Source organism: Macrobrachium rosenbergii, chromosome 2 (genome assembly GCF_040412425.1).
Source record: "Macrobrachium rosenbergii isolate ZJJX-2024 chromosome 2, ASM4041242v1, whole genome shotgun sequence".
In the NCBI taxonomy this organism is placed as follows: Eukaryota; Metazoa; Arthropoda; class Malacostraca; order Decapoda; family Palaemonidae; genus Macrobrachium; species Macrobrachium rosenbergii.
Window position 1 is genome coordinate 87,240,721 of NC_089742.1, and position 15,673 is coordinate 87,256,393.

General features: G+C 40.4%; 1 protein-coding gene across 3 annotated transcripts in view; it reads right to left on the bottom strand.

Moving 5' to 3' along the window:
• Positions 1-15,673, bottom strand: part of LOC136849031 (mitochondrial import inner membrane translocase subunit Tim13) — a 165,137-nt gene that overhangs the window by 72,654 nt on the left and 76,810 nt on the right. The window contains exon 3 of one of the 3 annotated variants that reach the window (XM_067121934.1): positions 278-393. The exons of the other annotated variants lie outside the window; for them this stretch is intronic. Within the exon in view, the coding sequence (XP_066978035.1) occupies positions 346-393 (48 nt within the window). The 3' untranslated portion in view covers positions 278-345. Of the gene's footprint in view, positions 1-277; positions 394-15,673 lie in introns of those variants that run through there. 3 annotated transcript variants of the gene reach the window in all.

A 15,673-nucleotide genomic window follows, 5' to 3' on the forward strand; every position in this document is an offset into this window, starting at 1 on the left:
CAAGACATCATGAAAAACTAGATCTCTTAAGTTATCCTGAGTAATGCATCCTCTTCCACAAGCCCTTGGGTCAAGTGGACATTGAAAACGCACCAAAGAACCATCAAAATCAGTCACAAAGTTTACATGAGAGGGGCACCACCTAATTAATGATGAGCACCAGAGTAGCATCTCCATGCAGCCCCTTTCAGTAAATTAATATTGTATAATTATGTGACCTTCCCCCCTACAGAGAAAATTATAAAAGTGAGAAACTTTTTAATTAACTTAACTGGTACAGTCTGAAAATTCTATGAGATTTCTAGATGAAAGGGGTTTCCTCCCTAGACGTTTGATTCCAGTACGCTATACTACATTGCTACATGATTTTATCTGATACTGCATACTGTGGCTCTATAAATTAAATAATAAAAGAATCCAATTTTAGTAAAAACTTACTAAATCTAAGTACAGTACAGAGATTCAGTGGAAATGGTTATAGCAAAATAGTAAATTTCAGAGATAATCTGCATTATTCCTTGAAATACAAACCCAAGGTCTTTAATAAAGGAATACTCCTGGTGCCAGCTGGAAATGTTGAAGCCTGATAACAGGGTAGTTAATTTATGGTATATCGATGAGTGGCAGGGTACCACCAACTCACCTGTCAGCACTCCCTCACTTGTCCTTCAATACCAAGGACTACGAAGGACTGATGGAGTTGCAATTATGATAAAACTTCTAAACATTTGTTAGCTGTTCCTAAGAAAATACAAATTCTGTTTTTTATAAACTTACTCCTTAGGTGTGAAGATAATCTAATGAAACCTGATGTCATTTTCCTGGTCGTGTATATGAGCCGGTAAAAATGACAGCCAACCTCAATACACCCTACAAATCTGATACTGAGGCACAGTCCAACCTCTTACAACTGGCACCCTTGGGACCAGGCCACTGCCGGACCACAGATAGTTCTGGATGACAGAAATCATCAATAAAAAACCCCCTTTGTAAACAAAGTCTTGCCAACTCATTCCACATACATACTGCTGTGTTTTCAAAAGTACAGCAAAGCTTATGAATAATGACTGCCATTTGTTAGGTTTAGTTCCATATGAAAATTCTGGCCTGCCCCATAAGCATCTTCCTGGAAATGCTTAAACCTTCACTACATTGGAGCTTAAACCTTTGTAAGTGCAGTCTTATTCTGATCTGGCACCTTTCAATGTTTTCTGGCACTTCAAACTTTTCTGGCTTTTGTTTTCAGCAAAAACCTTAGAATCTGCTGCTTTTGTTTTTAAGCCTGTGTGTGGGGTTATTATACAGTTATTAACCCTTTAACGCCAAAGCCCTATTTACAAAAAAACGTCTCCCGTATGCCGGCGGCGTTGGTGAGTGTCACGTTAAGTGATGGTTTTGCGGAACTGCTGGTTCCCGCTCGTTCCTTTTTGTGGATTGCTGCCTCCTTACCTTCAAGTTTTTTTGTTTTGATGTTTCGTCGGTGAGCTGCCGTTTTCTATTAATCAGTCGGGTCTGGTAGGGCAGCGAGAGTAGCGGCAGTGGCAGCAGCAGCAGGCAGTTTTGAGTCAACGTTGGTCGAGTTTTTGAGCAGCAAATTACGGCTACGAAGTTAGAGGTGGAGTGTGACCATGAGTAGTCGTGTGACCACGAGCTGCTCATCTTTGATGACAGCGTGAGGCTGTCCCTGACGTCTCCATCGGGTATTCTGGTTGGTGGGTTTTTGTCCCTGTTGCACAGCTGAGGGCTGTCTTGGTGCCCGATGGAGGGCGTATGTTTGGTATTTTATTTTCTGCCTGCTGTTGTTTATTTTGCCTTTTTTTTTTTTTTGTTTAATGCTACTTTTGTTTATTTAACTTGCTTTTGTTTAGTGCTGCCTTTTGGCTTATTTTTTGTATTTATGGTTTATCTTTTTACCAGACCTGACTTACTTGTAAATATTGTAAATAAATTAATTTTAAGCTCATTTTATTCTTTTTGTTGTTTTCTCCTCCTTTGTTTTTTGCATCTGCCGTCAGTCATGACAGCCCCGTCCGAGAATGTTAAAGAACCTGCTTAACGGCCCACTGGTCGTTACAATGGCGACCGTGACAGGGCGGCTCTGTTTTGGCTGAAAAAAACGGCATTGGAGGGGAGCATGAGTGTAAAAAAAAAATAATCTTTTTTTTTTTCTTTTAGGTGGGGAGGTGTCACGTTAAGTGATGGTTTTGCGGGAACTGCTGGTTCCCGCTCGTTCCCTTTGTGGATTGCTGCCTCCTTACCTTCAAGTTTTTTTGTTTTGATGTTTCGCCGGTGAGCTGCCGTTTTCTATCGTCAGTCGGGTCTGGTAGGGCAGCGAGTAGCGGCAGTGGCAGCAGCAGCAGGCAGTTTTTGGAGTCGGCGTTGGTCGAGTTTTGAGCAGCAAATTTAGTGGAGCACGACATAGAGGTGGAGTGTGACCATGAGTAGTCGTGTGACCACGAGCTCATCTTTGATGGCAGCGTGAGGCTGTCCTGGCGTCTCCATCGGGTATTCTGGTTGGTGGGTTTTTGTCCCTGTTGCACAGCTGAGGGCTGTCTTGGTGCCCCGATGGAGGGACGTATGTTTGGTATTTTATTTTCTGCCTGCTGTTGTTTATTTTGCCTTTTTTTTGTTTAATGCTACTTTTTGTTTATTTAACTTGCTTTTGTTTAGTGCTGCCTTTTGGCTTATTTTTTTGTATTTATGGTTTATCTTTTTACCAGACCTGACTCACTTGTAAATATTGTAAATAAATTAATTTTAAGCTCATTTTATTCTTTTGTTGTTTTCTCCTCCTTTGTTTGTTGCATCTGCCGTCAGTCATGACAGCCCTCCGAGAATGTTAAAGAACCTGCTTAACGCCCACTCGGTCGTTACAGTGAGTTTTGGCGGGAAAAAAGTTTTTTCAAAAAATCACAGCACTTTTAGTTTTTAAGATTAAGAGTTCATTTTGGCTCATTTTTTTGTCATTGCCTGAAGTTTAGTATGCAACCATCAGAAATGAAAAAAATCATTATCATATATAAATATTGGAATATATGACAGCGAAAAAAAAAAAACTCGTATATAATTGTATACAAATCGCTGTAAGCAAAACGGTTAAAGTTAATGAGTTAATTTTTTTAGTTGTATTGTACACTAAATTGCGATGATTTTGGTATATAACAAATTTTAAAACGATCAAAGCAACAGAGAAAACATTATCACAAAATGATGCATGAATTAAACACTGAACGAGCGGAAAAAAATGTTTTTTCAAAAATTCACCATAAATCGAAATATTGTGCTAGAGACTTCCCGTTTGTTGAAAAATGAAGCTAATTGATTGAATATTACTAGATTATAAGTGTTTTAGCTTACAATTGCAGTTTTCGACCATTTTCGGTCGAGTTAAAGTTGACAGAAAGTCGAATTTTTCTATTTATCGTGATTTATATGGAAATATTTCAAAACTGATAAAAGCTACAACCATGAGTTATTTTTGTTGTATTGTACATGAAATTGCGCACATTTTCATATATAAAACTTTATGTAACGACTAATTTAAAGCGGTGCAAATATTACGACAACGAGACGAAAGAATTTCTGAGATGTTCGGCCGAAGTTGCAGCAAGAGACGTAAGGAAAATGTTTTTTAAAAATTCACCATAAATCAAAATATTGTGCTAGAGACTTCCAATTTATTGCAAAATGAAGTTAAACGATTGAATATTGCTAGAATGTAAGAGTTTTAGCTTACAATTGCGTTTTTTTACCATTTCGGTCGAGTTAAAGTTGACCGAAGGTTGAAATTTTGGCAGTTATCGTGATTTATGTGAAAATATTTCAAAACTGATAAAAGCTACAACCATGAGCTATTTTTCTGTTGTATTCTACATGAAATTGTGCACATTTTCATATATAAAAGTTTATGTAACGACTAATGTAAAATGATGCAAACATTACGACAACATGATGAAAGAATTTCTGAGATGTTCGCCGAGTTACAAGCGTGCAGACGTAAGGAAAAAATTTTTTTCAGAAATTCACCATAAATCGAAATATTGTGCTAGAGACTTCCAGTTTGTTGCAAAATGAAGGTACATGATTGAATATTACTAGAATGTAAGAGTTTTAGCTTATAATTGGGTGTTTTTACCATTTCGGTCGAGTTAAAGTTGACCGAAGCTTGAAATTTTGGCAGTTATCGTGATTTATATGAAAATATTTCAAAACTGATAAAAGCTACAACCATGAGTTATTTTCTGTTGTATTCTACATGAAATTGCGCACATTTCCATATATAAAACTTTATGTAACGACTAATATAAAACAGTGCAAACATTACGACAACGTGATTTAAAGAATTTCTGGCGCGGACGTAAGGAAAAAGTTTTTTTCAAAAATTCACCATAAATTGAAATATTGTGCTAGAGACTTCCAATTGGTTGCAAAATGAAGGTAAATGATTGAATATTACTAGATCGTAAGAGTTTTAGCTTAAAATTGCATTTTTTTACCATTTCGGTCGAGTCAAAGTTGACCGAAGGTTGAAATTTTGGCAGTTATCGTGGTTTATATGAAAATATTTCCAAACTGATAAAAGCTACAACCATGGGTTGTATTTTGCTGGATTGTACATGAAATTGCGCACATTTTCTTATATAAAACTTTATGTAACGGCTAATATAGAACAGTGCAAAATTACGACAAAATGACGAAAGAATTTATGAAATTTTAGGCTGAGTTACCGCCCGTGTGTAAGAAAAAGTTTTTTTTCAAAAATTCACCATAAATCGAAATATTGTGCTAGAGACTTCCAATTTGTTGCAAAATGAAGGTACATGATTGAATATTACTAGAATGTAAGAGTTTTAACTTACAATTGCGTTTTTCAACCATTTCGGTCGAGTCAAAGTTGACCGAAGGTTGAAATTTTTTGTAGTCGACGTACGGTACGTCCACTCGGCACCCAACAGACAATTTTAGTTGACGTATGATACGTCCAATAGGCGTTTAAGGGTTAAGAATGCTGATAATTTCAATAACACTGTTCTTTTGCATACTGTACGCAATTATACTTCATGCATTATTGTCATATTATTATCTTATAATTTATGAAAACAGTGATCAGGCGTAATTTGCATTCTTGTAATGTTTACATTTTCTTACAATCATCAGCTGATTGCATTTTACTGGCATCATCACAGTCATTAGTTGCTAAATGAAATGCATGTCAGAGATTCGTTTTTTCCTTTGCTCCTTTGGTAAGATACTTTTCTGTCTTGTGGGGCATGGACAGCTACACAACATACTGAGCAGCTACCACAGGTCTTAAGGAAGTGTCCAATGGCTTGCAGGAAATTTCCTGAGAATAAAACAAGGTTAAGGTGATCCAAGACAACCTCCAGCCTTTAGTACCTTTGGTACTGAGAAGTTTCTCCTATATGCAAGGGAAGGGGTCATGTGCTCACCTGATAACCTCACAGAGCCACAATGAAAGGGTGTTCTAGAACTCCTCCTCATGCCTGTTGGTTGTCATGCTCAAATCTGAGGCAACATGATTTGTTTTGTATTGTCCAAGATCTCAGAAGCAATGTAACAGTTGCCAAGTAGTGTTAACATTTTTTATAGCATAGTCACTTGTTTCGTCCTCAAGGAGTTACCTTCCATGGTCCCAGAGCTCCATGGGTGACCAAACTAATGTCAAAGAATTCTCTTATAATTGGTCTCACTGTCAGGTATTGTGTTATAGTGATAAACATTGTAACACTTGATGGAGTATATAATGTACTCAAAGATAAGGGGGCACTTTCCCAAATCTTTACAGTGCGGCTGTATACCAAGGTCCTTCCATTGTCAAAACCTGCTTAGAAGTGATTAACGTACATGCATAGTCTGCCGTCATGTCAACAGACCCAGCATCAAACAACACAGCAGAGACGTCAGGCAGGTCCTGCAAATACTTAAAGAAAACAGACTTGTATTCCGAAAAGATAAATGCGAATGGGCAAAACCAGTAGTGGAGTTCCTGGGCCACCAAAATAAGCCCCGACGTTATCAAGCCCCTCCTGACGAAGATCCGAGCAATCACCAACTTCCCAAAACCAACAACAATTAAAGCAGTCCATGAATTCATAGGAATGATTAACTATTACCATGGTTTCATACTAATCTTCCTGAAATAATGGCCCCAGTATATGACTGTTTAAAAGGAAAACCTAAAAAACTATGTTGGTATGAAAAACAAGATAAAGACTTCACACTAGCTAAAAAAGCAATCACCTCTGCTGCCAAACTAATCTTTCCTTTACCCCATAGGTCCCTCACCCTAACAACGGACGTGAGTAGCACAGCAATGGGCGTGGTACTCGAACAGGACACAGACGATGATAGTCACCCGTTGGCATTCTTCAGCAAGAAGTTGTCGCCAGCAGAACAAAAGTACTCCATGTTCGACCAAGAGTTACTGGCAGTCCACAGAACCATCTTCCACTTCAGACACATGCTAGAAGGACGACAATTTATGGTCCAGACAGACCACTAGCCAGTGGTACACGCCTTCACCAAAAGCGGAGACGGGTGGTCAGCAAGACAGCAACATCACCTATTGTCAACAGCAGAACATTCTTGCACCATCAGATAGTTAAAGGGCTCTTCCAACAATGTGGCAGGCACCCTTTCACAAAACTCCATCAATACCATCCAGATTGGGGCATAATATCCCGAAATAGCATTGGCTCAGAAGAATGACTTGGTCCTACAGCGACTTCAGCAGGAGAACCCCACCCTTGAGTCGAGCAGCCAATCCATCAATGACGGAGAGACGACCGTCGCCTGTGAGATGAGTACTGGATGCCTTCTCTGATACCTACCGTTAGGGTTGAGAAAGAAAGCTTTTAACCTCGCTCACAACCTGTCCCACCCATCAGGCAGATCCACCGCCCAAACCTTGTCGGAGCGGTACATCAGGTGCGGAATGAAAGTGGGCAAGAGAATGCCTCCCATGCCCCACCGACAAATTAAAACCAGGCTAAATCCTAGACTATGACCCACTCCCCAGGGCTTACCTTTGGGGGGAGTACTGTGAGGTCCAGAGCTGTCAACAGGACCTCAGGCCATCCTCGCTTCAAGACAAAAATCTACACGACTCACCAAGACTCAGGAAACACAGATTCAGCACCCCTGATTCAAGCGATCTTTTATGCATTTTCAGAGGATACTTTACGTCCTTGTCAGAACTGTAATTACTAATGTATGGAAGGCATTGCAAGCTCTCTAACCATATGTACAATAACTCCCTGTATTTGCGGTCTCATGATTCGCGGATTTCTCTGTGGAACGTATATACAGTAAACCCCCTGTATTCGTATTCTCATGATTCGCGGACTCACGTATTCGCAGATTTCTATATGGAACATATCTACCCATTATTCATGGAAAATTCAACCATTCGCTGTATTTTTCCCTGAGAAATATTCAATAATTACTGTATTTATTTTCATAACTAAATGCACTTTTTGCAATAAAAATATTAAAATACTCAGATATAAGCATTTTTAGAGGGTTTTTCTTGTGTTTAAACTTTCAAAATAGGCAGTTCTAAGTGTTTTTAGAGGGGTTTTAAGTATTTGCGGATTTTAGCTATTCAAGGGGGGGGTTGCGGTATGCATCCCCCGCGAATACGGGGCATTCACTGTAAACATTATTTGTGGAAAATTCACCCATTCACAGTATTTTTCACTGAGAAATATTCACTCGTTACCATATTTTCATATAATTTTCATGACTACATGCACTTTTTGTGATAAAACTATTAAAATACTCAGGTATAAGCATTTTTAGAGGGTCTTTGTTGTGTTTGAACTATCAAAATATGCAGTTCTAAGTGTTTTTAGAGGGGGTTTTAAGTATTCGTGGATTTTACCTATTCGCGGGAGTTGTGTTACGCATTCCCCGCAAATACGGAGGGTTTACTGTATTTGAAACCTCTTTCTAATTTGTATATAGAATTGTTAACCATTCTTCAGATGTGAGAAAAGACATCTGACTGTATATAGACGTCCCTCCATTTTCTCCTAATGTCAAAGTCTAATTTTCTGCTTGCAAGACTTCTTGACCTGTCAGAGATTTTGTTTCAGTAAATTAGAATACACCTTGACTCTGCCTCTTATTCGCACCTCGTTATATCCTCTTAAGCTAAGTTACAAGCTGTGGAGTCACTCAAATGTGGCCTGCTTCCAGGCAGACTCATGGTTTGATATTTGGTGAAATATGTTGCCTGACTGTCATCACTGATGTTCCTCCCAACAAAGACAGGTGCAAGTTCAGGGATCCGGCGAATTTACCGACAACAATTCACCGACAATAATTTACCGACAACAGTTCATCGACATGCTCAATTTATCGACTGCACAATTCACCGACATTGTGATTGATCAATTCACCGACAACAATTAAGCTAAGATAAAAAAGGAAAGATCATTGACAAGACTGTACCAGCCACATATAAAATAAAGGTTTGAATACTAAACTGGTAGTTATGAAATAACCGAGGCAATAAATCACCAAATAAGGTTTTAATACTAAACAGGTAGTTTAGAAACAGCCGATGCACTAAATTACCAAATTAGCTTGAGTTTCAAAATAATAACAGTGTATTTTCTTACTTCAGTAAGAAATATAAATGGTCTAGTTAACAAGGATTTTCACTACATAGCCCATCATGCCTCTCCATTTTATAGAATCCGAAAAAGGAAAGAAGAAGCTTGTTGTTCATGGCTATTTCTTTTATAAAGACAAGGAACGTGAAGTTAAGATATACTGGAAATGTGACAAATATCACAAAATAAGGTGCAAAGCGTGAGTAACTACGTGTGACGGTGAAATTGTAGCAGAAGTGACTGAGCATAATCATGTTTGTGATGCAGTCGAGAGTGAAGCACAAAAAATTGTGGAAAACATACGTAAAAAAGCCAAATCTTCCACAGAAGCACCTCATGCACTAATATCAAACGAGCTTAAGAATTGCAGCGAAGCAGCTGCTTGTAGGCTTCGAAAACACAGACGATGAAAAGGACAATAAGAAGTATCAGATTTGAGAATAATTGCCTGCCACCACTTCCACAGTGCCAAAGTGAATTGACTCTTACTAGCGAGTATCTAAAAGCGTTTCGAGGTGAAAAATTTTTAATTTTCGATTCTGGACCAACTGAAAATCGCATATTAATTTTTGCTACTTCACGTAACACTCATCTTCTAGCAAATAGTGATCATTGGTATGGGGACGGAACATTCAAAACCGTTCCATTGTCATTTTGTCAGCTATATACATTCCATGGATTTCAAGAAAACAGAGCAATTCCGCTTGTCTATGCATTACTTCCAGATAAGTCAGAAGCATCTTACAATACGCTACTAGAGAAGATTAAGATCAATACACATTTTTCGTCTGCTTCCTCGATAACTATTGATTTTGAACACGCAATGATACAGGCATGCAAAAAAGAATTCCCAAGTGTGGTATTAAAAGGATGTTTCTCCCATTTTTCGCAGTGTATCTTTCGTGCCATCCAGGCTAATGGACTGAAAAGAAGATATGAAGAGGATGCAGAATTTGCTCTAAATCTCCGTTATTTGCCCGCCATAGCATATGTGCCTGTTGATTCGGTAGTCAGTGCATTTGAATTGCTATGTGATGCTGATATCCTCCCAGTGAAGCAGAAGCCGTGAGTGGACTATTTTGAAGATACGTGGATAGGCCGTCCTGACAGAAGAAACCGTCAGAGACCTCCCAAATTTGAGATCGAGATGTGGAATGTTTATGAATCTGCTTTACTATCCCTACTGAAGACAAATAATGTGGTAGAAGGCTGGCACCGAACTTTGAAACACAAGTTGCTGGGCACCACCTAATATATGGAAATTTTTTACTTCTTGAAGAAGGAACAAAATTATAATGATGTAAAAGTTGACCAATTCTTAGCTGGTACTTCATCTCAACCATCAAGAAAGAAATACTGTGATTGTTCTGAAGGAATAAAACGGATTGTTGAAAAATACTCTTCATATAGCGATGTCATTGATTATCTACGGGCAATAGCCCATAATCTAGCTTTCTGATTTTAAATAAAACAATTTGTGGTTTTTATACATCTATTTATTTCTGAAATATTTTGTTTCTTAAATATTTTGCCCATGACTGTACAGTTGCTTTATTTACTGTATATTTTAAACATGTTTAATAAATACTAAAAAAAATCTACATCGTTTTCTAGTATCCTAAATAAAGACTAGCAAGTAATTTCATATATCAAAGATAAAAGGTTAAATGCCGAAACAACCAATAAGTAATGAAACATTAACTAAGGCTGCAATCTGAATTTGTCACCAATTATAAGACAATGAAAATATTTTATTTTCCACTAGTCCGATTGAATTTTGTTTAAGACTTTTTTTATTTTCTATCAATTGCTGATAAACTGAGCATGTCGATGAACTGTTGTCGGTAAATTGTTGTCGGTGAATTGCTGCGAGTAAATTCGCCTAGACCCGCAAGTTCAGGTTATAGGTGTATGGAGGAAAGACACTGTTTCTTTAGATAAGTTTTGGATGTTGCGTATAGTCCTGTGCAGTCTCCTTTAACCTCTTAGCTGTAGCATGCCCAGGAGTAAGCTAGGCACATAAAGTGATCAGTTTACCTGAAAAAATGAAAATGCTAAATATTCTTTCCCATGTATTTTGTGAAGTTTCTGCCGGCTCTCAAGTAACATCAGAGGTTTGCTGCAGCTTTTGTTTACTGATTTTCGGTTGTATGGCTGGATTTCGGTGAAGTATTATTGCTTATTTGAGTAGCCTTCAAGCTCCAATAGCTTTCAGGATAATTTTTCTAGTTCTTTGGTTATTATGTCTGATTCAAGTTCAGATTAACAAATTTTCGCCGTTTTCTGATGCATTTAAAGTTTGCCAACTATGAAAAGCTAAAAAGAAAAACCAGCCAAATTTTCGAACCTTTGCCAGTAACAGATTAATCAAGTTGTCAGCTATGCTCACAATCCTCATATGATCCTCATACAATTTGCAGTAAATCTAGGGGGGCAGAAGTATAGAAGGGAGAAAACTTGTGATAAACGTTATGGTTAGCATGAGTAGAAGGTACTTAATCTCAACTAGACAAGTTAGAGAGGGATAGAAAGGAAAGTGACCTCTAGAGCTGAGAAACAAGCTTTCCATAGCTTAGAATTCAACCCTAGCCTAGGTTAGAAGATAGCTCTGCTATTCCTTCCCGCCCTTTTTTCTCCTGCTTCTAGCCCTCCTATTTTTAATCCACCTACTCCTGCGCCTGGCTCCCTTACCTCTGACTCTTGCCATTGCCAGTCTCGAGTCTAGGTTTAAAAAGAAATTAACTTAGTAGTGATGCAGTGAAGTGGAGGAGATGGCTACTCATCCCACCGATTCTCCTAGATGAAGGTCCGTCATATTCCCATAAACCTTGGAGGAGTCACACTGGAGGTCCAAGAGAGGTCAGTGGGGTTTACCCACGGGTAGTCGCCCCTCAGTCGAGCCTGTTGATCAATCCCAGGCTTCGACAGACATCTGTTTGAAAGGCGTTTCTGTGGATGTACGTCAGTTGTCCAATTCTCGAGACTCCAGCCAGGACATGGAAGCGTCTCGAGCACTTTCTAGATTCATCTCGTCCATTGAAGAGGAAAGCAGGCAATGCTGGCCACTCTTCTCTGCTGCCCAGTTAGCAGTTTAAGGAGCCAGGTACAGTCCTCAACCTTCCTGCAGCATATGGGACAGTCCGGATTATTTCTTTCCTCAGTGTACTTCTCTTGGGTGTCAGTATTTGGCTCCAAGCAGTCAACGATCCCTCGCAGGTGCCCGTGGTCTTCGTTCAAGTTCCCATCTCTTCATGAGCACCTCCGCTAGTTTCCGAGCACCTGGAGCCAGCTCCTGAGCACTCGGTGCCAGTTGCCAAGTGCCCGGCACCAGCTCCCAAGTGCCCGGCACCAACTCTTCAGTATCAGTCTCCTGCTTGGAGCGCCAAGCACCCATTTCTGACCACGGGTCTCCTAGCCTATGCAGCTCTCCTCCAATATTTGTAGGCAAGCTTTCCTACCCTTTTTTAGCTCCTGCTAGACCGATCTCACCTATCTCGACCTTCCTGATGAGGAGCCGTCCAGATGACAGACCTAGGGTCCCCAAATGGTGCTTTGACAATCCACTGTTCTGTCCCTCTGATACTCCACTTCTCCCAAAACTCGAGAAGACTGGCTTCCACTTGTGCAAGGAAAACTTCTTCCTCATTCTTGGGCATGGACTAGAGCTCCTCTTGATAGTTCTTGTTCCAAGTGGGACCAATCTTGCCGCATGGCATCTGTTGCCCATGCTAGAGGGTCTGGGCCTGAGAACAAAAAAGCAAAAGGCGATGGTTCCTCAAGGTGGCAAACAGGTTCCAATGTCAACCTGCCCCAGAGTATTGCAGATTCCGATAGACCAGGGGATCCAAGGTCCACTTGGTGGGAAGGACCTACTATTCGACAGCTCAGCTCATCCGTCAGAATTTAGTTTGCCCTGAAAAAATCAAGTGACTTGACTCACTTGATTTGATCTGTCCACAGCAGAAAGTCTCTTGCTGTCTGGCAGAAAGAATGAGAGAGCCGCCTCACTTCGTATGTATGTTAGGGCTGTGGTATTGTCTGATGGACTGCCACAGTCTTGTTGTGAACTATGGTTGAGAAGCACTGAAGCCCTAAGTGAATAGCTTTCAGCTCTTTTGCATGATGTGAAGGTTCTGTTCTTCTGGAGACCATCTCCCAGAAAGCGGACATTGGAGTGGGTCCTAGACTGGACTTGGGCTTACTCCCACAAAACGGATGTTGCTAGAGAGGAGAGACCATCTTAGAAACAAATGTAGACAAATCCTTAGGGTGTTTGGAAGAATGTGCCAGAAGATCCTAAGTTGACTTCTACTGAAGGTCCAACTTCTGGGTCTGAGTGACTCCTTTAGTGAAATGGGAGCACCAAAAAAATCTCTTCTTCAAAATCCCTAAAGAGAAAAGAGCCACAAGTTCAAGAGAGCCATCCGTGCTCACACCATCCAGTCCAAGACACTGAACACTTCAAACAACTCAAAGAGGTCTTGACAAAGAGGTCAAGTTCTGCCAACGAAAAACAATTTTCACATACGAAAATGCTGAGGTCAGGAAGGAGTTTCCCCGGTGGCGTAGGAAAGAGACTTCCTACGGATTCAGTGAGAGGGAGGAAAAACGAAGGAAAAATAGAGTGACTACATTCACTTGATTTGATCTGTCCACAGTAGACAGTCTCTTGCTGTTTGGCAGACAGAAAGAGAGAGCTGCCTTGTTTCATATGTATGTTAAGGCTATGGTATCATCTGAATGGACTGCCACAGTCTTGTTGTGAACTAAGGTTGAGAAGCACTGAAGCCCTAAACTTCAATCTCCTCGAGTGCCTTCCTGGAAGACAAAGAAAGGTCTGTCATCTGGACAGCTCCTCATCAGGAAGGTCAAGGTAGGCGAGACCGGGACAGGAAGGAGCTAAAAAAGGGTAGGAAAACTGAAAGCTTGCCCACAAATACTGAAGGAGAGCTGCAAAAGCTATGAGACCCGCGGACAGAAACAGGAGCTTGGCGCTCCGATCAGGAGACTGATACTGAAGAGTTGGCGTCGGGCGCTTGGGAGCTGATGCTGGGCACTTGGGAGCTGGCACCGGGTGCTTGGTAACTGGCGCCGGGCACTTGGCAACTGGCACCGAGCACTCAGGAGCTGGCACCAGGCGCTCGGAAACTAGCGGCAGTGCTTGTGAAGAGATGGGCGCTTGAACAAAGACCACAGGTGCCTGCAAGGGATCGTTGGGCGCTTGGAGCCAAATACTGATGCCCAAAAGAACTACACTCAGGAGAGACATAATCTGGACTGTCCCATGCACTGCAGGAAGGTTGAGGACTGCGCCCTGCTCCTTAAGCTGCTATCTGGGCAGCGGAGAAGAGCAGCCAATATCGCCTGCTTTCCTTTCAATGGACAAGACAAATCTAGAAAGTGCTTGAGACGCTTCCAAGTCCTGGCTGGAGTCTTGAGAATCAGACAACAACTGACGCACATCCACAGTGAGGCCTTTCAAATGGATGTCTGTCGAAGCCCTGGGATTGATCAACAAGCTCGACTGAGAGGGCGACTACCCGTGGGCAAACCTCACCGACCTCCCTTGGGCCCTGGTATGACTCCTGCAAATATGACAGGGACCTTCATTTAGGGGAATTGGCGGGACGAGCAGCCACCTACTCCACTTGCACAAACTTTCTTCTGTCAAGATGCCTTTCCAGTGGCTGTCTGCCGATACCTGGGAACATGCAACAGGTTCAACTAAAGTGGGCAAATCCCACTGACCTCACTTGGACCTCCGGTATGACTCCTCCCAGGTTGAGGGGAGTGTGACAAGGACCTTCATCTAGGAGAATTGGCAGGATGAGTAGCCACCTTTTCCACTTCACTGTATCACTACTAAGTTAATTTCTTGTTACAGAAATCTGCGAATACTTAAAACCCCTCTAAAAACACTTAGAACTACCTATTTGAATAGTTCAAACGAAAAAACATTAAAAATGCTTATACCCGAGTATTTTGATAGTTTTAGTATTAAAAGTGCATTTAGTCATGAAAATTATATGAAAATACAATTAGTGAATATTTCTCAGTGAAAAATACAGCAAATGAGCAAATTTTCCACGAATAATGTGTATATGTTCCTTAGAGAAATCCACGAATAGGTGAGTCTGCAAATCGTGAGAACGGGAATACAGGGGGTTTACTGTAAACCTAGACTCCAGACTGGTAATGGAAAGAGTCAAAAGCAAGGAAGCCAGGCGCAGGAGTAGGTGGATAAAAAATAGGGCTAGAAGCAGGAGCAAAAAGGGCAAGAAGGGGGGGAAGAAGGAATTGCAGAGCTATATTCTAACCTAAGATAGGGTAGAATTCTAGGCTAAGGTTAGCTTGTTTCTCGGCTCTAGAGGCCACTTTCTTTTCTATCCCTCTCTGACTTGTCTAGTTGAGATTAAGTACCTTCTACTCATGCTAACCAGCTGATTAATATGGTTTGAAACTTTTGCTACAAGTGACAATATGTGAACCTGAATCAGACTTAATAACCAAAGAACTAGAAAAATGATCCTGAAAGCCATTAAAGCTTGAAGGCTACTCAAATAAGTGATAATACTTCACCAAAATCCAACCATACAACTGAAAATCAGTAAACAAAAGCTGCAGCAAACCTCAGATGTTACTAGACAGCTGGCAGAAACAGAATGAGGTTTTCTGCTTAGTTACTTCCAGTACTCCCATTGGCGGGCAGGGATTGTCACCTACACTAAACTATCAAAGCGCTACTACGATTTTTTAATTAAAGAACTATAGCTATGTAATTACATGGTAAGTAATTACTTACATGAAAATAAAGTTTGTGGCTAACATTCCTTGCATTCACTTGTTTCTCAATAAAAAATTGATTTTAAGGATGCAAAAATTTCCAATAATAATTTACTACTGCCATGTAACTAGATGCTAATGTATACCATTACAGTACTTTACCAAAACATAATCTTTAAGTCTATTAGCCTATGCTGCATTTAGCACTTACAAACAGATTCCTGATTTTGTGAATTTTGGAAAAATCTGTT